This window comes from Erinaceus europaeus, chromosome X (assembly GCF_950295315.1).
Source record: "Erinaceus europaeus chromosome X, mEriEur2.1, whole genome shotgun sequence".
In the NCBI taxonomy this organism is placed as follows: domain Eukaryota; kingdom Metazoa; phylum Chordata; class Mammalia; order Eulipotyphla; family Erinaceidae; genus Erinaceus; species Erinaceus europaeus.
The window spans coordinates 37,292,222-37,314,149 of NC_080185.1; the positions used below are offsets into that span (position 1 = coordinate 37,292,222).

The window sequence follows — 21,928 nt, forward strand, 5'->3', positions numbered from 1 at the left end:
TTCTTATAAATGAAATTATATAATCATATGGCCTTTTCTGACTGACTTCTTTCACTTATCATAGTGTTGTTGAAATTCTTCCATGGTGTTAGCATGTATCAGCATTTCATTTCTTTATATGGATAAATATATTCCATTGTATGAACACACCTCATTTGTTTATATATTCATCAGTTGATGGGCTTTTGTATTGTTTCCCACCCTTTGGCTATTGTGACTAGTGCTGCTATGAACATTTGTGTGTTGCTATGAAATATTTGTTTACCTGTTTTCAATTCTTGTGGGTGTATACCCAGGTGTGGAATTTCTGGGTTATATGGTAATGCTATGTTTAACTTTTTATGGATCTACTAAGCTGTTCTTCACAGGAGATGTACAGATTCATTTCTACCAGTCTTGTATGAGGATACCAATTTTTCTATGTTCTTGCCAATGCCCTTTATTTTCTTTGTCTTTTAATTATAGTCATCCTAGTGAGTGTGAAGTGGTTTTGATTTTGCATTTTCCTAATTACTAAAGATGTTCCGTATCCTTTTATGTGTTTGTTGGCCCTTTTAAATATCTTCTTTAGAAAATTTTGATAATTTTGTAATTGGATTATCTTTTTGTTGTTTAAAGAAATCTTTATATATGCCAGATACAAGACTCTTATGGATTATACTGATTACAAGTACTTTCTTTCATATCGTGGGTTGTCTTTTCACTTCTACAGTGTTGTTTTATGCATGACTTTTTCTTTTTCATAAAGCCCAGTTTGCGCTTTTGCTGTCATGAGAAATGAAGAAAATTTTACAATTGGTCGATGATGGATGGACTTTTGAGCTGATTTTTTAATTTGGTTTCTCTTTATCAACTAATTCCACCATTCTTTTTAGGAATCCAGGCATGATAAAGAAAAGATAGAAAAGAAAGAGAAACGGGACAGTTCAGGAGGAAAGGAAGAGAAGAAACAATATCCTTTTCATTTTACTGATACTTTGAATTAGTATAATGGAAAGTGTTGACACTGGACATACTTTGAATTGTACCCTTATTGTATGTTGTTTAAATAGTTAAGGATTGTTTGAAATGGTCTTTCTAATTGGCTCTCTTCAGTGTATGGAATGTGACACTGAGGAGCATTTATTTTGTTTAATTTTACTTCTGTATTGATTGAGGCTGTTTTATGCCACCAATATCTGTACTGTTCCTCAGCATTGATTTGTTTTATGCTTCTGTGTTATCACCTAGAAGAAGAAAGAACAGAACTCTTTTGTGCTCGGCTTAGAAAGGCAAGATAAAGTGACAGATGAACCAGTAGAGTTTGAGCCTACCGTACTGGTTGGAGCCATGTAGATTTGCAAGTTGTGGTACTGACTGTACTGAAAGATGAGACATGGCATTCTTCCCCGGCCCCCCACCCCAAATTGTTTTCCCTTAATTTTCCATCTACTCATAAGTCCTCAGACAAGCACAGATAATGAAGCCTTTCAATCAAGGTGAGTGTTCTTTCACCTTTTCATTTAAAGAGACACATAAAATCTGATAGTGTTGAAAACATTAGGCCCTTTTTACTAGATACAAGTAGAATTTTTTTCACCTAAATTTAATGACCTCGTCAATGGGTAGATATGCAAAACAAGATTCACAGTTATTTAAGTTTGCTGACTAGAGACAGACATTCACATGCACCTAGATGTATTTAGTAGCAGCTGTCTTTCTCTTCAACACTCATTCCCATCTTCTCTAGATAGTTGACTACATTTTTTTAAAAGAGTACCTATAGCCTTTTAGGTAGTGGTGATTATTTGCATCTTCCAAGTGAAGAAACTGTTGATAAAACTATGAGAGGTTAAGTTGAAGAGAGTGACAGATAATAGCTGGCAAAGCCAATACAAGTAGGTCTTCTTAACACAGAGCTTTCTTTGTTCTTTTGAGTTTTTCATGGAGGCATGCTCTTGCTATACTGTCTATACTGTAGTGTTAAATTTTTGTGGCTCCCCCTTTTCCTTGCCATTGCTTATGTTTTGTGAAACTGAAAATATATCTTCTATTCTGAAAATTTAAACATGCAGCTTTGTTTTCAAGGTAGTTATGTATGCCTTCTGTGAAACTATAAAGTGTCTTTAACCATTGTAAATAAATTGCATCTTCTTAGTGAACAGTCTTTAGAACCTAATGTAGCCTATTTTGAGTTCTTATATCAGCATCAGAACAGTTTGGTGATGTTTTAGGATTATTGAGATACATAGAGTGATTTGCCTTCTACATTTAATGGTTCAGGATGACTATTTGAAGTTAGACTCTTTCCTATATACCATTTTCTTCTACAGTGATGATCAGTGTCTGTGTGTGTGTGTGCGTGTGCACACTTCTATGGCACTTTGTTTCTAAGCCACATGTACACCTATGACAACTTCTGGGTCTTCTTCCATTTTCCTCTTCCCTCTCAGATAAGAGAAATAGTGCCTGACTTCCTCAGGTGTCCTCCAGATTCTCTTCCTCCTTAGTGATGGTATAAAAACAAAAGTTCCTAGTCAGAAACCTTCTGGGTCCAGTGGAATTGGAGTTCAGAGTCCTCTTTCCCTAACATTTCCCCCCTTTAGAGGTATAGGCCAAAATTTCTTTTGGAGTGCAGAAGGAAGGATTTCTGGCTTTTATAGTTGTTTCTCTACTGGACATACCCCCCAGTCTGTCTCTATATTTCTGTAGTAGAGTTAGGCTCTAGAGAGTTTAGGTTTTAGGACATACTGGTGAGGTCATCTGCCTAGGTGGGTCAGAATGTATCCCATTACTTCTTATTGTGAATAATGCAGCCGTGGACATGGGGATGCATATGGCACTTTGAGTTAGAGTTGTTTTTTTGATAAATGCCTAAGTGTACGTTTGTTGCACCATAAGGTATCCTAACATATTTCCATTTTTATTTAAGGATTCTCTGTACTATTTTCCATAATGACTTCAGTTTACATTCACACTGAATTCCTATTTTGTTGATGTAGGCCATTCTCAGCAGTGTGAGGTGGAACCTGTGTGTTTGTATTTCTCTAAAGATATATAATGTGAACTATTTCCTCATCTACCTGTGGGCCTTTTGTGTCTCTTTTTTATCTTGTCTATTCAGATCTTTTTCCCACTTGTTAATTGGGTTAGTTTTCTGCCATCTCCCTCTCTCCTTGCCCCTTCTGACAGCTTTCCCTAACCCCCTAGAGGCCTTTTCTTTGCTGTACACACCATACTCACTATAGGTTTCACTTTGTGTTTTCTCTTTTCTTGTTTCTTAGTTTTCACCTTTGAGTAGAATCATCTGGTATTGGTTGTTCTCCTACTGGCTGATTTCACTTAATATGACTCACTCATCAAAGGACATAATTTCATTTTTTTTCCTTTTTTGCTTTCTTTTTAATTTTTTTATTATTATTTATTTTCCCTTTTGTTGCCCTTGTTGGTTTTTATTGTTGTAGTTATTGTTGTTGATGTCATTATTGTTGGTTAGGACAGAGAGAAACGGAGAGAGGAGGGGAAGACAGAGAGAGGGATAGAAAGAAACACCTGCAGACCTGCTTCACCACTTGTGAAGTGACTCCCCTGCAGGTAGGGAACCAGGCCTCGAACTGGGATCCTTACGCCGGTCCTTGCGCTTTGTGCTACCACCCGGCCTCCACCTTCTTTCTTTTATTGCTAGGGCTCGGTGCTTGCACTACGAATCCACTGCTCCTGGAGGCCATTTTTGTTTTTCTTCCCATTTTTGTTGCCCTCGTTTATCGTTGTTGCTTTTTTTAAAAAATTTGTTGTTGTAGTTATGGTTGTTATTGATGTCGCTGTTGTTAGGACAGAGAGAAATTATTGTTGCCGGATAGGACAGAGAGAAATGGAGAGAGGAGGGGAAGACAGAGACAGGGAGAGAAAGATAGACACCTACAGACCTGCTTCACCGCCTGTGAAGCGACTCTCCTGCAGGTGGGGAGCCAGGGGCTCGAACCAGGTTCCTTACGCCAGTCCTTGCGCTTGGTGCCATGTGCACTTAATCCGCTGCACTACTGCCCGACTCCCCTGTTGCTTTTTTTTATTATTGTTGGTGTTGTTGCTGTCGTCGTCGTTGTTGGATAGGGCAGAGAGAAATTGAGAGGGGGAGAGAAAGATAGATACCAGCAGACCTGCTTCACCTCTTGTGAAGTGACCCCCTGCAGGTGGGAAGCCGGGGGCTTGAACCAGGATCCTTGCAGGGGTCCTTGTGCTTTGCGCCACCTGTGCTTAACCTGCTGCACTATCGCCCAGCCCCCAATTTCATTTTTGTTTTTAACCACTGAGTGGTATTTCATTGTGTACATATATCACGGCTTTCTCTTTCTCTCTTTCCTTTCTTCTTTCTTTCTTTCTTTCTTTCTTTCTTTCTTTCTTTCTCTCTCTCTCTCTCTCTCTCTCTCTCTGTCTCTTTCTTTCATCTACAGGGTTATTGCTGGGGCTGGGTGCCTACACTACGAATCCACTGCTCCTGGAGGCCAATTTTTTCCCCTTTTTGTTTATCGTTGTTATTATTATTGTTGTTGAATAGGACAAAGAGAAATCGAGAGGGGGGGGAAGAAAGATCTGCCTACAGATCTGTATCTACCTACAGATCTGCTTCACTACTTGTGAAGTGACCCCCGTCCCTTGCCGGGGGCTCGAACCAGGATCCCTACGCCAGTCCTTGAGCTTTGCGCCATTTGCGCTTAACCACTGCTTTACTGCACAGCCCCTTCATGGCTTTCTTGGCTTACTCATCTGTTGAGTCTGTACTTTCTTCTTTTTTTAAAAAAAAAGACTTTATTTTTAAAAATATTTTATTTCCTTTTGTTGCCTCCTCCCTTTTTTAAAGGTAGGACAGAGAGAAATAGAGGAGGGGAAGACAGAGAGGGGGAGAGAAAGACAGACACCTACAAACCTGCTTCACCGCCTGTGAAGGGACTCCCCTGCAGGTGGGGAGCCGGGGGCTCAAACAGGGATCCTTACTGCTATTGTTGATGTCGTTGTTGTTGGATAGGACAGAGAGAAATTGAGAGGGGGAGAGAAAGATACCTACAGACCTGCTTCACTGCTTGTGAAGGAAACTGACGATCCTTCCTAGCCGACTGAATCCACATGGATTCCAGTCACTTTCAAAGCCATTAACTGGCTACGGAAGAAGGGCAAACGCTAGAAGAAGAACTGCTTGTGAAGTGACCCCTGCCCCCTGCAGGTAGGGAGCCCGGGGCTCAAACCGGGATCCCTACGCCAGTCCTTGAGCTTTGTGCCGTGTGCGCTTAACCCGATGCTTTACCACCCAGTCCCCATATCACGGCTTTCTTAGCTTACTCATCTGTTGAGTCTGTACTTTCTTCTTTTTTTAAAAGACTTTATTTTATTTATTTATTTATTTTTATTTAAGAAAGGATAAATTAACAAAACCATAGGGTAGGAGGGGTACAATTCCACACAGTTCCCACCACCCAATCTCCATATATCCCACCCCCTCCCCTGATAGCTTTCCCATTCTCTATCCCTCTGGGAGCATGGACCTAGGGTCATTGTGGGTTGCAGAAGGTAGGTCTGGCTTCTGTAATTGCTTCCCCCGCTGAACATCGGTGTTGACTGGTCGGTCCATACTCCCAGTCTGCCTCTCTCTTTCCCTAGTAGGGTGTGTCTCTGGGGAAGCAGAGCTCCAGGACACATTGGTGGGGTCTTCAGTCCAGGGAAGCCTAGCTGGCATCCTGATGGCATCTGGAACCTGGTGACTGAAAAGACAGTTAACGTACAAAGCCAAACAAATTGTTGAGCAATCATGGACCCAAAGCTTGGAATAGTGGAGAGGAAGGATTGGGATTTATTTTATTTTTTAAAATATTTTATTTATTTCCTTTTGTTGACCTTGTTGTTTTATTATTGTAGTTATTATTGTTGTTATTGATGTCGTTGTTGGATAGGAGAGAGAGGAAGCGAAGACAGAATGAGAGAGAAAGAGAGACATCTGCAGACTTGCTTCACCACCTGTGAAGCGACTCCTCTGCAGGTGGGGAACTGGGGGCGCGAACTAGGATTCTTATGCCGGTCCTTGCGCTTTGAGCCACGTCCGCTCAACCCACTGTAGTACCACCTGATTCCCCCTAGACTTTATTTAAAGAAAAATACTTATTTTCCTTTTTTTGTTGCCCCTGTTTTTATCATTCTTGTGGTTATTATTGTTGTTATTGATGTTGTTGCCAGATAGGACAGAGAGAAATGGAGAAAGGAGGGGAAGACAGAGATGGGGAGGGAAAGTTAGACACCTGCAGACCTGCTTCACCGCTTATGAAGCGACCCCCCTGCTGGTGGGGAGCTGTGTGCTCGAACTGGCATGTGTGGTTAACCCGCAGTGCTATAGTCCTACTCCGGAGTCTGTACTTTTTAAGTTTGAACTTTCCACATAGTGGTGCAGTGGACATGGGTGTACGTGTATCATTTTTTATAGGCATTTCTGCATTCTTTGTGTAGATCTCTAATAGAGGAATTGTCAAGTCATAGGGTAGGTCCACTTCTAGTGTTCTGAGGAACTCTCTAGACTGTTTTCCACAGGGGTTGAACTAATTTATATTCCCACCAGCAGTGTACCAAGGATTCCCTTATTCTCACATCTTCTCCTGCATTTGTTTCTGTCCTTTCTGATACGACATTCTCACAGATGTGAAGTGTTATCTCATTACTGCCATTATTTGCATTTCTTTTATAAGTCAGTGACTGAACATTTTTTTCATGTCTGTTGACTCTGGATCTCTTCTTTGGTGAAAATTCTGTCCATGTTCTCTCTCCATTTTTGAGTAGGGCTGGGTTATTTATTTATTTATTCAATCTTTATTTTATTTATTGGATAGAGACAACCAGAAATCTAGAGGGAAGGGGGTGATAGAGAGGGAGAGACAGAGAGACACCTGCAGCATTGCCTCATCACTTGAAAAGTTTCCCCCTGCAGGTTGGGATTGGGGGCCTGAACCCGCTTCTTTGCACATTGTAACGTGTGCTCAACCAGGTGCGCCATCACCTCGTCCTGATTATTTATTTTTTATTGTTAATATATATAATACAGTTTTTATTTATTTATAAAATGGAAATATTGACAAGACCATAGAATAGGAAGGGTACAATTTCACACAATTCACACCACCGGAACTCCTTATCCCATTCCCTCCCCTGAAAGCTTTCCTGTTCTTTAACCCTCTGGGAGTATGGACCCAGGGTCATTATGGAGTGCAGAAAGTGGAAGGTCTGGCTTCTGTAATTTCTCCTCTGCTGAATATGGACGTTGGCAGAGCGATCCATGTACCCTGCCTGTCTCTCTCTTTCCCTAGTGGGACAGGGCTTTGGAGGCAGGGCTCCAGGACACATTGCTGAGTTTTTCTGCCCAGGGAAGTCAGGCTGGAGTCATGGTAGCATCTGTAACTTGCTGGCTGAATGAAAGAACATTAAGATATGAAGCAGAACAAATTGTTTAATAATTGGGAATCTAAATGTAAGAATAGAGCAGTTGAGATTTGGGGGTCTCCTTTTGTAAAAAGCTAGTAGGTTTATTTTAGGTATATTTTAGGTATAACTTTACTAGTTTTTGCCTGAGTCTGACAGCTAACGTGTAGGTGGACCTAAAGTATTGTCTGGGAAGATGGTGTCATAGTTGGAAATAGGACTAGGAAGCTGGGTCAGGGCAGAGAGTAGCTCCCTAATATGGGAAAGTATATAAATATTGTTAACTATAAACTCCATATAAACCCCATCAATTTGATCTGGGGTCCATATTTAGCACAGAAGTCTATGTAACCTTTGCATCCCTGTAGGTCTGAGTTTACATTCTGTGGTCATGGCTAGGAACATTCCAGGTTTCTCTAATTTCAGGACCCACTTTCCTCAAGTGGTATAGTATGTTGGCCCAACCTCCCTTTGGAGAATGTAATAGTCCTTATCATTGTTCCACACTGAGGGCAAGGTCCTGTAGGGGCCCACAGAGGGGTCCATTGTATTGTTCCTGATGGAGATGACCAGTGATGGTGGAGAGAGGGATCTGTTAAAGGTCTAGGCCCATTATACCTGTGTGGGAATCCCAGGACTCCATGACAAAGGTTCTGGGTGATGGGGTACCTGGTGTGACCGAAGAGCTGTCATTGAAGTATGCCATTCTTTTGCCCTTATTCAGCTTTTGTAGTCCTTACTTTATATGACTAGGTTAGCCTTAAAGTGATTGAGGGAAATGAAACAGAAGGTAGGTGAGATGGGTATCTAGGTCTTAGTAGAAACTATTCAATTAGGTACTTTATGGTGTCTTTTTAGGTGTTTCTACTTGCTTGGTCATTTATTAAATCACTGCGCACTATTGTGCACTTTTGCATTTTGTTGTTTGTTTTTGTTGAATGCTTTATTTCTGATAGGTTTTTTTTTACCATCACTTTTGATTTATGGTATATATTTTCCCCTAATTTATGGATACATATATACATATGCCCTATCTCATGGGCCCTGGTCTATATCTAGGTTTTGAGGCTTTGTTAGGAATTGCACCACCTGAAATGGAATTAAGGAGTCCTTGAGCTAGAAAAGGTGTCATCAGAGTAATGAAGCTGGAGGGTTGAAATTCCATGCCTGACGTCTCTGGACACAGTCCGAAGTGAAATATGCTGAGGTGGTACTGGTTGCATTGATTAGGTTGAGATCAGCAAATGTAGTATCAATTGAGAGAAGCATGCAGGAAAGTAAGCCACACCCTAGAGGTCTAGAGGTTCCAGGACTGGGAGAAATAATGGGTTTTATAGTGTGGGGAGGGTTCCTGTTGTCTTAGGATTTAAGACTGCAATAGATAGTTATTGTTATAACCAAATTACTTGGAAGTTGGGTTAACTTTGAAAAATCCCATTGTTAGGATTTACTGTAGCATACAAGACCGCACCACAAATTATGTCCTTTAATGTTATTTACATATAGCTGTATCTTATAAAGGAACACCACCAGTTGCTTCTGTTCTCCCTGGTCTAAGCTTTTAGGTGATTTAATATTACAAAAAACAAGCCATTATTAGAGATGTATTAACAGTTTGATCCCACTGTTAAAATTCAATCAGATTACCAATTTGAATTCTTAAGTGCTTAGATTGAAGGCATATATACTCATAGCTATGGTCTGTGCATCAAAAAGTAGGAGACAGTCAATCTGTTTTCCCCCTCTCATATTGATTAAATAGTGGTTTGTGAGATTGTAAGTTAATAGAGTATATATTGACACCATTCCTGCCATGAAAGGTATGTGTCTCCCCCCATCCAGAGATTTTTTTTTTATTATTCCCTTTTGTTGCCCTTGTTTTTTTTATTGTTATAGTTATTATTGTTATTGATGTTGTCATTGTTGGGTAGGACAGAGAGAAATGCAGAGAGGATGGGAAGACAGAGAGGGGGAGAGAAAGACAGTCCTGCTTCACCGCCTGTGAAGCGACTCCCCTGCAGGTGGGGAGCCGGGGACTTGAACCGGGATCCTTATGCCAGTCCTTGCACTTTGCGCCATGTGCGCTTAACCCGCTGCACTACCGCCCGACTCCCCAGAGATTTTTTTTTTTTTTTTTACTTTGGTGCGATACTACAAACTCAGTCAGATTCTTCTTTGAGTTTCCCTTTCTGTTCTTCTTTCACAACTTCTGTTTATGAGTGATATCATCCTATACTCAACTTTGTCTTTCTGACTTATCTCACTTAACATAATTCCTTCTAGCTCCATCCAAGATGGATCAGAGAAGATAGGCTCATGATTCTTAATAACTGCATAGTATCCCATTGTGTAAATAAACTACAACTTTCTCAGCCACTCATCTGTTGTTGGGCACTTGGCTTGCTTCCATGTTTGGGCTATTACAAGCTGCTGCTATCAACATAAGTGTACACATATCTTTTTGGTTGGGTGTTATGGAATCCTTAGGATATATCCTTAGGAGAGGAATTACTGGGTCATATGGAAGGTCCATGTCTAGCCTTGTGAGGGTTTTCCAGGCTGCTCTCCACAGAGGCTGGACCAATTTACATTCTCACCAGCAGTGCAGAAGGGTTCCTTTGTCCACACAACCTCTCCAGCATTTGTTGCTGCTTTCCTTTTTGAGGTATGATATTCTCACAGGGTTGAGGTGGTATCTCATTGTTGTCTTTCTTTGACAATTTCTTTGACAATCAGTGACCTGGAGCAATTTTTCATGTGTTTGTTGGACTTTTGTATCTCTTCTGTAGTGAATATTCTGTTCATATCCTCTGCCCATTTTTGGATTTGGTCATTTGCTTCTTTTTTTAAAAAATTCCTATTTAAAAAAGGGAAACACTGGGGGGCAGGTGGTAGTGCAGTGGGTTAAGCGCAAGTGGCGCAAAGCACAAGAGCCCATCTTAAGGATCCTGGTTCAAGCCCTTGGCTCTCCATCTGCAGGGGAGTCACTTCACAAGCGGTGAAGCAGGTCTGCAAATATCTGTCTTTCTCCCCCCTCTCTGTCTTCCCCTCCTATCTCCATTTCTCTCTGTCCTATCCAACAATGACAACCAACTACAACAATAAAACAAGGGCAACAAAGTTAAATGAATAAATAATAAATAGGAAACACTGACAAAAGCCATAGGATAAGAGGGGTATAACTCCACACAATTCCCACCACCAGAACTCTGTATCCCGTCCCCTCCCTTGATCGCTTTCCTATTCTTTATCCCTCTGGGAATATGGATCCAGGGCCATTATGGGGTTCAGAAGGTGGAAGGTCTGACTTTTGCAGTTGCTTCCCCATTGAACATGGGTGTTGGCAGGTTGATCCATACTCCCAGCTTCTCTCTCTCTCTCTCTCTGTCCCTCTCCTCCTCCTCTCCTCTCCTCTCCTCTCCTCTCCTCTCCTCTCCTCTCCTCTCCTCTCCTCTCCTCTCCTCTCCTCTCCTCTCCTCTCCTCTCCTCTCCTCTCCTCTCCCCTCCCCTCCCCTCCCCTCCCCTCCCCTCCCCTCCCCTCCCCTCCCCTCCCCTCCCCTCCCCTCCCCTCTCTCTCTTCTCCTCTCCTCTCTCTTTCTCCCTCCCTCTAATGGGGCTGGGCTCTGGGGAAGTGGAGCTCCAGGACAGATTGGTTGAGTTGTCTGCTCAGGGAAATCTGTTTGGCATCATGGTAGCATCTGGACCCTGGTGGCTGAAAAAAAAAGTTAGCAGCATATAGAACCAAACAAATTGTTGATTAATCATGAACTTAAAGGCTGAAACAGTCCAGATGAAGAGAGAGAGTGTGTGTGGGGGGGTGTCTCTTTTTTGTAGATAGTTAGTAGGCCTATTTTAGGTGTATTCCAAAGAGCCCATGACTATACTAGTTTTTTTTTTTTTTTTTTTTCCTGAGCCTGACATCTGATATGCAGGTGGATCCAAGTTATTGTCTGGGGAGATGATGTCAAGGCTGGGAAAAGGCCCAGAAAACTGGATCAGGGAAGAGAGTAGCTCCCAAATAAGGAAGAGGTGTATAAATATTGTTGCCTGTGAACTCCCATCGATTTGATCTGATCTGGGGCCCATATTCAGCTTAGGAGCCTATGTGACCTCTGCATCCCTGTAGATCTGAGCTCACATTCTGGGGTCATGAATAGGAACGTTACAAGCTGCCCCAATTTTAGGACCCATCTTCCTTAGTTGGAACATTGAGTATGTTATCCAGCCTCCCTTCGGGCCCCAACTAGGGCCCCAGCTGGTGGTCATTTGCTTTTTTTATTGCCATGTTTGGTGAGTTATTTATATATTTTGGTTATTAGTCTCTTGTCTGATGTATGAAATGTGAAGATCTTCTTCCATTCTGTGAGGGGTCTCTTCATTTGGGTGATGGTTGTTGTTTTATAACCTTTTTTGTATGTTTTGTTTATTAGCCCTTCTTTCATTCAGTAGTGTATCTTTTTTGTTTGTTTGTTTTTTTAGTGATGTTTCCTTTGACTATGCTTTTCATTTAAATGTAGTCCCTTTGGTTTATTTTTGCTTTTGCTTTCCTTGTTGTTGGACTTGATTTTTCAATGTCACTTATGAGCAAAGACCCCTAGTGTTCCACCAGTGTTTTCTTGATGGTTTCTGGTCTGATGTCTTCTATCCATTTGGAGTTGACTTTTACGTGTGGTTATATAGTTTCATTTATCTCATTTCAATGCTATTTTCCCAGCACTGTTAGTTGAAGAGACTCTCCTTTCTCCATTTGATGCTTTGGGTCCCTTTTTTTGAATTATTTTTTATATTTATTTTCCCTTTTGTTGCCTTTGTTGTTTTTTATTGTTGTTGTAGTTATTATTGTTGTTGTTATTGATGTCGTTCTTAGATAGGACAGAGAGAAATGGAGAGAAGAGGGGGAGAGAGAGATAGACACTTGCAGACCAGCTTCACCTCCTGTGAAGCGACTCCCCTGCAAGTGGGGAGCCGGGGGCTGGAACTGGGATCCTTGCGCTTTGTGCCACGTGTGCTTCACCCCCTGCGCTACTGCCTGACTCCCCCTTTTTCAATAATAGCTGTCCATAGTTCTGGGTATTGTCACTGATTTTTTTTTTCTTAGAACCATATTAACTTTTTTTTTTAAGGAGACATTAACAAAATCATAGGATGGGGGGATACAACTCCACACAATTCTTGCCACCCAATCTCTGTATCCCGTCCCCTCCCCACTAGCTTTCCCATTCTCTATCCCTCTGGGAGCATGGACCCAGGGTCATTGTGGATTGCAGAAGGTGGAAGGTCTGGCTTCTGTAATTACTTCCCTGCTGAACATGGACGTTGACTGGTCGGTCCATACTCCCAGTCTGCCTCTCTCTTTCCCTAGTAGGGTGGATCTCTGGGGAAGCAGAACTCCAGGGCACATTGGTGGGGTCTTCAGTCCTGGGAAGCCTGGCCGGCATCCTGATGGCATCTGGAACCTGGTGACTGAAAAGAGAGTTAACATACAAAGCCAAACAAATTGTTGAAGAATCATGGACCCAAAGGATGGAATAGTGAAGATAAAGTGTTGGGGGGTACTCACTGCAAACTCTAGTGTACTTCTACTTTCAGGTATATATTTGCCCTGGTTTATGGATATGTGTGGACATATGCTCTCTCTCACAGAACCTGGTCTACATCTAGGTTTTGGGACTTTGTTAGGAAGTGAACCACCTGGGATAGAGTTAGAGAATACTATGAAAGGAAAGGTCTTACCCAATTGATGAAGCTGAAGGGTTGTTGTTCCACACCTGAAGTCTCTGGACACAGTCTGAAGTGAAGCATGCTGGGGTGGCACTCGTTGTGTTGATTAGGTTGCGATCAGCATATGCAATACTATTTGATAAGAATTGGGAGAAGCATACGGGAAAATGGGCCCTACCCTAAGGTCCCAGGACTGGGGGAAGTTTAGGGTTCAAGAAGACAATGGATAGTTATTGTTAACATCACATTATTTGGTAATTGGGTTAACTTTGAAAAGTTCCTTTGTTAGACATACAATCAGTTTCCCCCCTCTCATATTAATTAAATAGTGATTTATATGACTACAATTTAATAGGTGTCTACATAAACACCATTCCCACCACCAAAAGATGTGTTCCATCCCACCCACCCCCACCCCCATCCCCCCACTGGCCCAGGAAGCCGCATGTCCATCCTCCCCCTCACCACAGGGTTTTTACTTTGGTGCCCTACTTGGTCACTGATTCTTAAGTACTTATATCCTTTTATATTGTGTTCTTGATGAAAGTATTTCATAAGTATATAAGTATATACTTCATAAGTATATAAGGGGCCAGGTGGTGGCACACCTGGTTAAGCCAATATATTATACTCTGCAGGGACCTGAGTTCAAGTCCCCCAGCCCCCACCTGCAGGGCAACTGCTTCATGAGTAGTGAAGCAATGCAGCAGGTGTGTTTCATTCTCCTCCACCTTCCCTCTCAGTTTTTCCCTGTCTCTATCCAAGAAATGAATAGATGAAATAAATTAAAAATAAACATTGAGTCTATTTCCTTGGGGTTATTGAGAAATAGCATTGACTTGTCCTATAGAAGGTTCAGTTTATAACATTTGATATTATATATATATATATGAAATTGCTGCTTTTGTGTGCTGCAATGTATTTAGTTTATTTTTATTTTCTACTTTATTTACTTGCCACCAGGATGTTATTGGGGCTTCATGCCTGTACAATTCCACAGCTCCTGGTAGAGTCTGTTTTTTTCTTTTTCAGATAGCCAGTAAGAGATAAGAAAGGAGAGACAGAGAATGTAGAGGTTCACCACATCACCACTCCCATTCATGAAATATCACATTTTCATGGTGTTCCCATGAGGGAGCTAGAGACTTGAACCCATGTCCTTGCACATGGTAATCTCCTGGCACCTACAAGATGTTTTTGAGCACATATTTTATGCTTTAATTTTGATTTGTATGTAGTTATTAAATATGTCCAATGGTTTTTATAGAAGACTGAAAAGTTAGACTATTTTTTCTCCATTTTTCTGTATACTTGGGTGTGAATTCCATGCACTGTGTGATATTCATAGGCAGCAAACATTTGGTGAGAATGGGATTTGTCTTTTGAGTTATTTATTGGGCAGAGAGAAAGATAATAAGAAAGATTTATTCTTAGATATTTATTTGTTGTTGCTATAGTAAAAGGGACAGATTTCGGGATTTCTTCTTCTGCTACCTTACTGTTTGCATAGAGGAATGCCACTGACTTTTGAATATTAATTTTGTAGCCTGACACCTTACTATATTGCCTGATAATATCCAGAAGGTTCCTACTGGATTTTGTAGGTTTTTCTATGTATACTATCATGTCATCTGCAAATAGGGAGAGTTTGAATTCTTCTCTTCCAATATGTATCCCTTTAATTCTTTGCTCCTGCCTGATTGCTATGGCAAGAACTTCCAACACTATGTTGAACAGTAATGGTGATAGTGGGTAGCCCTGTCTATTATCTGACCTGAGGGGAAATGCTTCCAGTTTTTCACCATTGAGTATGAGGTTGGCTGTAGGTTTGTTATATATGGACTCTATTATCTTGAGGAATTTTCCATCTATTCCCACTTTTTGTAGAGTTTTTGATCATAGAGGGATGTTGTATTTTGTCGAAGGCTTTCTCTGCATCTATTGATATAACCATGTGGTGTTTGGTCTTTCATTGATGTGGATCACGTTGATTGATTTATGTACATTAAACCAGTCTTGCATCCCAGGGATGAACCCAACTTGGTCATGATGAACAATCTTTTTGATAAACTGCTGTATCTGGTTGGCTAAAGTTTTATTCAGTATTTTAGCATCTATGTTCATCAGAGATAGTAGTCTGTAGTTTTCTTTTTTTGTTGAATCCCTGTCTGCTTTTGGTATCAGAGTGATGTTGGCTTCATAGAAGCTGGAAGGGAGTATTCCTGTGTCTTCAATCTTTTGGAAGAGTTTTAAAAAGTGGAAATATTAATTCTTCCTTAAAGGTTTTATAGAATTCATTTGTAAAACCACCTGGTCCAGGACATTTATTCTTGAGAAGGTTTTTAATAACTGTTTCAATTTCTTTGGCTATGATTAGCTACAGTTCAGTTCAGCAGAATTTCAGTTTTAATTCTTCATTAGATTTTACCTACCAGGAACATCTAAGGAACTGTATTTATGAACTTTATTTATGCTTTTCTCTCTGTGTGTGTGTAATACATATATGAGGGGTGAGACAGCATTAGAATCATGAAATTCTGACATCCTTATCGGGGTTTTAAAAATGAGCTAAATAACTTCTCCTTTGAGGTATAGACCCTTAGCCAAAAATATTCTATTAATTTATAATTTGGTTCTCCTCTATTTTTAAGTTTCTCTTTAAAAAAATAAGTGTTTCCACCAAGAGGAATCTTTTTCTGAGGAAATTCATTTCAAGCATTTCTTATTTTTTTCTTGGGGGAGGTGGGATTAGAGTGTGTTTCTGTTTATTAAAAGCATATCTACAACAAGATGGCTGATACTATGGTTGTTTTTTTTTTTCTTTATGATTGTAACAAGTCCTCCAGAGCACACTGATTTTTAAACTTGGTTTTACTGTCACATTTATCTATAAAATAGCACCATTTAAAAATCAGCTGCCTCAACTAAAGAAGGTTCTCTGTGGAAGCATTTATGTATAGTTTTCTGATGTCCTGATAAAGCGGGGTAGCAAGGAGGAACATAGGGAAACAACTTTACTAATACAGCATGGCTTAGTAGTGTGCCCCCCCAAAAAAAAATTGAAAAGAGAAACACAGTCTAGATAATTTCCAGTAGAGATTGAGTAACCTTTACAAATGCAGTCTCAGTGGTAGAGTATAGAAAGCTACCGTTTTTTGGCATGTGTCCTACAAACATGGTGTTACCAATTTATAGTCTCAGTAGAGGGTATCTAGGATGAAGGCTATCAGGCTCTGAACTTAGACTCAAGAAGAAACCATTTGAGGAAACATCAGTAGTCCTGGTTGTGGGGGGGAGGGGGATGTATCTGTGTCATGCCTTACATTAAAAAAAACATGCTTCCTTATTTGCAGTGGTTAAAGTACCACATCTTTTATAAAAATAGCCTATAAAAATTAAGACTGCTCCAGGTTACATGGTATAAACTCATTGTTAATGAGAAGGAAATACTCTGCTGGAAGATAAGAGTTCTGAAGGCAGAGTTCAGCACTGTTTTCATCAGTCTGATTTTCTTGATGGCAGCCAGCTCTTTCTGAAGTTCATTGAACGTGGGGTAGTAGTTTTTGTAAATCTAAACCTTCAGCATTATTTTATAAATATGTTCTAGGCTCATAAATTGACATCTGGTATCCTCTTCCCACTTGCTCTTCTGCTTGCTGATTTGTCATTACAGGGTATGGAAAGACCCCCTAAGCTGAAGGTCTCTCGGAGGATGCCAAAGCTCCATGCGTCACTCTCAGAATGATATCTCCCGTAATCAAGAGCTTCTGGTGCTGTCCATTTAATGGGAATCTGCTTTAAGTCAGAAGATGAATACACACCACCATCCTCTTGATGAGACATTCCAAAGTCACTGATTTTCAGAACATTATTTTCACCTCCAGGCAATTTCTTGCAACAAGGCCCCTGTGTGTACAATTTTTACATGAGATACGCCATCCAGAAGCAGCAGCTAATGAAAATTCCACTTAGTTTTAGTTCATCCTTCTTTCTCAGAAAGGAGAGGAAATGGCCTCCTGGAAGCAATTCCTTAAAGATGTAGATACGGCCATATTTGTTTTTGAACTTATATTAATTGGACTGTATTGGGATGATTGCATTGCTTGAGGATTTTGGCTTCTTGTAAACTTTTTTATTTCAGTTCCTGGGAAAGATCATCTTCATGTGTTTTAACAGCAGTGGTAGTTTTATCCTTAATGTGTCCTTAAGTATATCATCAAAATTTCCCATGCCCAGTAGTTAGCGTAATATGAAGACTTCATAATTGAAAACTCATCTCTTAATCTACTTATGACTGTACTTATACCATGATGATCTTCATTGGAACTTTGACTTTTTTTTGCACTTAAAAAAATATGAGAAAATTAACATAACATGAAAGTTAGCATTTTAGAGTGATTTTAATATGCTGTGCTGTATAGCCACCAGCCCCAATATCTAATTCTGGACCATTTCCATCACCCCCAAAAGATATTCCACACCTTTTAGCAGTCACTCCCAATTTTCCTCCCAGTCCCTGGAAATAATTGATGTATTTTCTCACTATGAATTTGCCTACTTTTGAACATTTCATAAAAATGGAATCATGCAATATGTGACTTTTTTGTCTGGATTCTTTTATTTAACATCATGTTTTCAAGATTCATCTATGTTATAACATGTACCAGAATTTCATTTCTTTTTTATAACTAAATAATATTTCATTGTATGAATGTGTACCATATTTTGTTTATCCATTCACCAGTGATGGACAGGAGTAATGACTTTTTAAGTATTAATATTGCAAGTTCAACATTAGTATATCCACTTATAATTGGTAAAGTCAAGATTATTGATGGTGTGTGTGAAAAGACTGCTGTATAGAAATATTATGTAAATTATTTGTCAGCATTTCATGCAAGTATGATTATTTTCTAAGACCCTTCTAGCTCTGGTTTTATGAAATATGTGAATGTAGTATTTTCATCAATAAAGTTTAATGCATTAAGCATTAGTTTAAAATTTGAGAACAATGTTAGGCAGATAAAGTTATTTGCCACATGTTGTAATGATCATGTTTTGAAATTATTTCAATATGCAGTATTTGAAAAATATCAATACATAAAGGAAAGGAAATAAGTATAATTAAGTCAATATATTTTTTAAGCAATTTTTATAATTTAGTAGACATTGCATCTTAATATAAGTCACTATTAAAATTGTGTCCTTGTGAGAAATGTGATGTCATTTTTTGTTGTTGTTGATCATGTAAAATGGATTCCTTTTCATTGCTATGTTTTCTGTTTGTTTTTGATATGCTATTGCTTGTCCCTGTGGAATGTTTTGCTTGCTTCTGTTTCATTTTTCTTCCTGCTTCCACCCCTTCCCTTTCTTATAAAATGTTCCTTTTAAGAACAAAATATTACAGTGTGCCTATCTTTAATAAGTTTCTAAGGGTGGACAACAAGTACACAAGTATTTCATCCTTACCTAGGGACTTAATTAAATCTTTGTTATTGAAAGAACTCAGTAATATTTCTTCAGTTTTCTCCCCCCCCCACCTCCATCCCTCTCTCCCTTTGTTTTTTTCTTCCTCTGCCTCTCATCTGCCCTCTTTTTTCTCCTCCCCTTCCCTCCCCTCCCCTCCCCTCCCCTCCCCTTCCCTCCCCTCCCCTCCCCTCCCCTCCCCTCCCCTCTCCTCTCCTCCCCTCCCCTCCCCTTCCCTCCCCTTACCAGAGCACTGATCAGCTCTGGCTTATGGTGGTGTGGGGGATTGAACCTGGGACCTTGGAGCCTCAGGCATAAGAGTCTCTTTGCATAACCATTATGCTATCTGCCCCCGCCCTTATCTATCAATATTGTCACTTTGTTTCTTTCAGGTGAGATTGGAATGAAATTGTTCAGCTGTGACCAGAAATTTATTTTCCCAAGTAGATTGCCAAGAATTATGAAGAGGGCCATTTGTATCTTCTTAAATTATTCATTTATCTACTTTATTGTTTCATGCTGAAAAGTTAAATTTTTGAATTGTGCAAACTTTTGCTTAGTTTTTACATGTTTATTTTCAGTACATGGCTGAAAGTGTCAACTGTCTGATTTTTAGCACAGTGTGCTGCATACAATTCCCAACAAATAAGAATACATGTGTACAGAATTTAACTAGGTAAACTAAATAATGCCTGAGTTTGGGTCTTTTCAATCTGAAATGCCTCCTTTTTATTGTTTGAAACTGAAAATAAACAATTATTGAACTACTTTGAATTACCTCATTTAAAAACTCAGTTTTAACTTATTATTTGACCTGTTTTTAACACTAGTCACTGAATCAAAATGGGAACATTGTCTTATGCAATGCTTAGGAATCATTTTATATAATAGTACATGTACAACATTAAAACTTGTTTAAAAAGAAAAAGCTATGCTTTCCCTTGTCCCTTGCCATTTTTTTCTTGTAATTGTTTGACATCTAGAAGAGGGGTATCAAAAGATACTTGATTTAATTCTACAGCTACAAGAGCTTTGTATTGCTGAACTTTTGTCTGAAAACTTTCATCTGGAAAAATTACACAGTGACATTTTTAAAGTTTTTTTTTTTTTTACTGAATTCTACTAGTGTAACATTTTTTTCTAAATAAACAATAGTTTTCTCAAATTATTGTATATCATTGTGTATATTGTTGCTTATCTAAAATAACTTAGCAAAGCTAATCCATTCAAAAGGGTTCCTAGTTTCATTTTTTAAGTAAATGGCTATAAGGTTTTCAAATGATATGTCATGCAATAATGTGAAAAAAATATATTTGTTCATCTCTACACCTGGGGTAGACAGTTACTGAAAGAAATGCAGACACATTTACTCCAATTCTTTCCTTGGAACTAATAATACCTATGCACATTAAATATGTATAGTAGAAGATTATTAATGACAGAACTAGAGCACCATTCTGGCTCATGCAACGACAAAGATTGAGCTCAGGATTTCATACCTGAGATTTCAATGTGGAAGCTTTGACTTTTTTTTATAGAGCAAAAATTGAGAGGGGACAGGGAAAGAGACATCTGCAGATTGCTTCACTTCTCTTGAAATGCTGCTCCCCCCTCCCCCCGCAGGTGGGAAGCAGGAACTCGAACTCGGGTCCTTCTGTTTGTACTTTTTTTTATGACTGGGAAATGCTGAAAGTATTATTTATGAGATAAGAGCATTTACACTGGCATATGTGAAGCCAGGGGTTGAACTCGGGACCTCATGCATTAAATTCTACCTCTTGAACTGTCATATTTTTGGAAAAGTGATTCATTCATTCAGTGACTTGAGCATATGTGATGTTTCTGGTGTAAAAAACAATACATCATTGAGATGACTTTGACACTGAGAAAGAACTGGCTCACCTCAGAATCATGAAATGGATCAAGACTTCTCTCACGTTGCACCCACATTTTGAAGATTGCATGATTTTTAGTTTGAATAGAAAATAGAAGTCTCGGGAGTTGGGCAGTAGCTCCTTGGGTTAAGCACACATGATGCAAAGCGCAGGGACCTGTGTAAAGATCCTGGTTCGAGCCCCCAGCTCACCACCTGCAAGGGAGTCGCTTCACAAGTGGTGAAGCAGGTCTGCAGGTGTCTCTCTCCCCCTCTCTGTCTTCCCCTCCTCTCTCCATTTCTCTCTGTTCTATCCAACAACGATGACATTAACTACAACAGTTGAGAATAAAAAGCAAGAATCTCGCTTTATTTGGCAGGACAAAAATAGTCAAAGTGAACAATAGAAATCATACAAGCTAGGGGATCACACACACACAAAAGGGACAGTCATACTTATATCTGACAGTAGACTTTCAGATGAATAAAGTAATAAAAGTTGAATATTATTTAATGCTCAGGGGAGCAGTTACCAAGAGGATCTAAATAATCAAATAAAGGGGCATTAAAATATGTACTCATAACTGAGGATATACATTGATAGCAATGCATAAGCTCCTATGCTGAATATGGGCCCCAGATCAAATCGATGGGGATTACAGTCAACAATATTAATACACTTTCCCCATATTTGGGAGCTACTCTCTTCCCTGATCCAGCTTTCTAGCCCTTTTTCCAGCCATGATATTATCTCCCTAGACAATAACTTGTGTCCACCTGCATATCAGATGTCAGGCTCAAGCAAAAACTAGTAAAGTCATGGGCTTTTTGGAATATACCTAAAATAGACCTATTAGCTATTTCCAAACTGGAGACCCCAAATCTCCATCTGCAATATTTCAACCTTTAGGTTCATGATTAGTTAACAATTTGTTTGGCTTTATATGTTAACTATTTTTTCAGCCACCAGGTTCCAGAGGCTACTATGATGCCAGCTGGACTTCCCTGGGCAGATGACCTCACCAATGTGTTCTGGAGCTTCCCCAGAGCTCTGCTCTACCACGGAGAGAGAGGCAGGCTGGAAGTATGGATCGACCAGTTAACGCCCATGTTCAGTGGGGAAGCAATAACAGAAGCCAGACCTTTCACCTTCTGCACCCCACAATGACCTTGGGTCCATATTCCCAGAAGGATAAAGAATAGAAAAGCCATCAGGGGAGGGGATGGGATATGAAGTTCTGGTGGTGGGAGCTGTGGAATTATACTCCTTTTATCCTATGGTGTTGTCAGTGTTTCCTTTTTATAAAGAAAAATTTTTTTTAAAAAAATGGTAAAAACAAAGTATGAGATTTTAACACCCCACGCTTCCAAATAAACTGATGGAATGAATAAGTAGAGTGAAACTACTAGACACTTGATTGGTGCTTTCTAAGATAC

General features: G+C 39.7%; 1 protein-coding gene and 1 pseudogene across 7 annotated transcripts in view; one reads left to right on the forward strand and one right to left on the reverse strand.

Annotated features, from left to right (window-relative positions):
- THOC2 (THO complex subunit 2) overlaps positions 1-19,386 on the forward strand; it is a 127,899-nt gene extending 108,513 nt beyond the window's left edge. For 6 of the 7 annotated variants that reach the window (XM_060183231.1, XM_016188638.2, XM_060183232.1 and 3 more), the window contains 3 exons: positions 876-952; positions 1,433-1,478; positions 16,826-19,386. In XM_060183231.1, the coding sequence (XP_060039214.1) occupies positions 876-952; positions 1,433-1,460 (105 nt within the window). In that variant the 3' untranslated portion in view covers positions 1,461-1,478; positions 16,826-19,386. The remainder of the gene's footprint in view (positions 1-875; positions 953-1,432; positions 1,479-16,825) is intronic. The other variant, XM_060183233.1, reaches the window with a different exon arrangement.
- LOC103114591 (tyrosine-protein kinase Fer-like) lies at positions 16,743-20,568 on the reverse strand (annotated as a pseudogene).
- Positions 20,569-21,928: the final 1,360 nt, after the last annotated feature.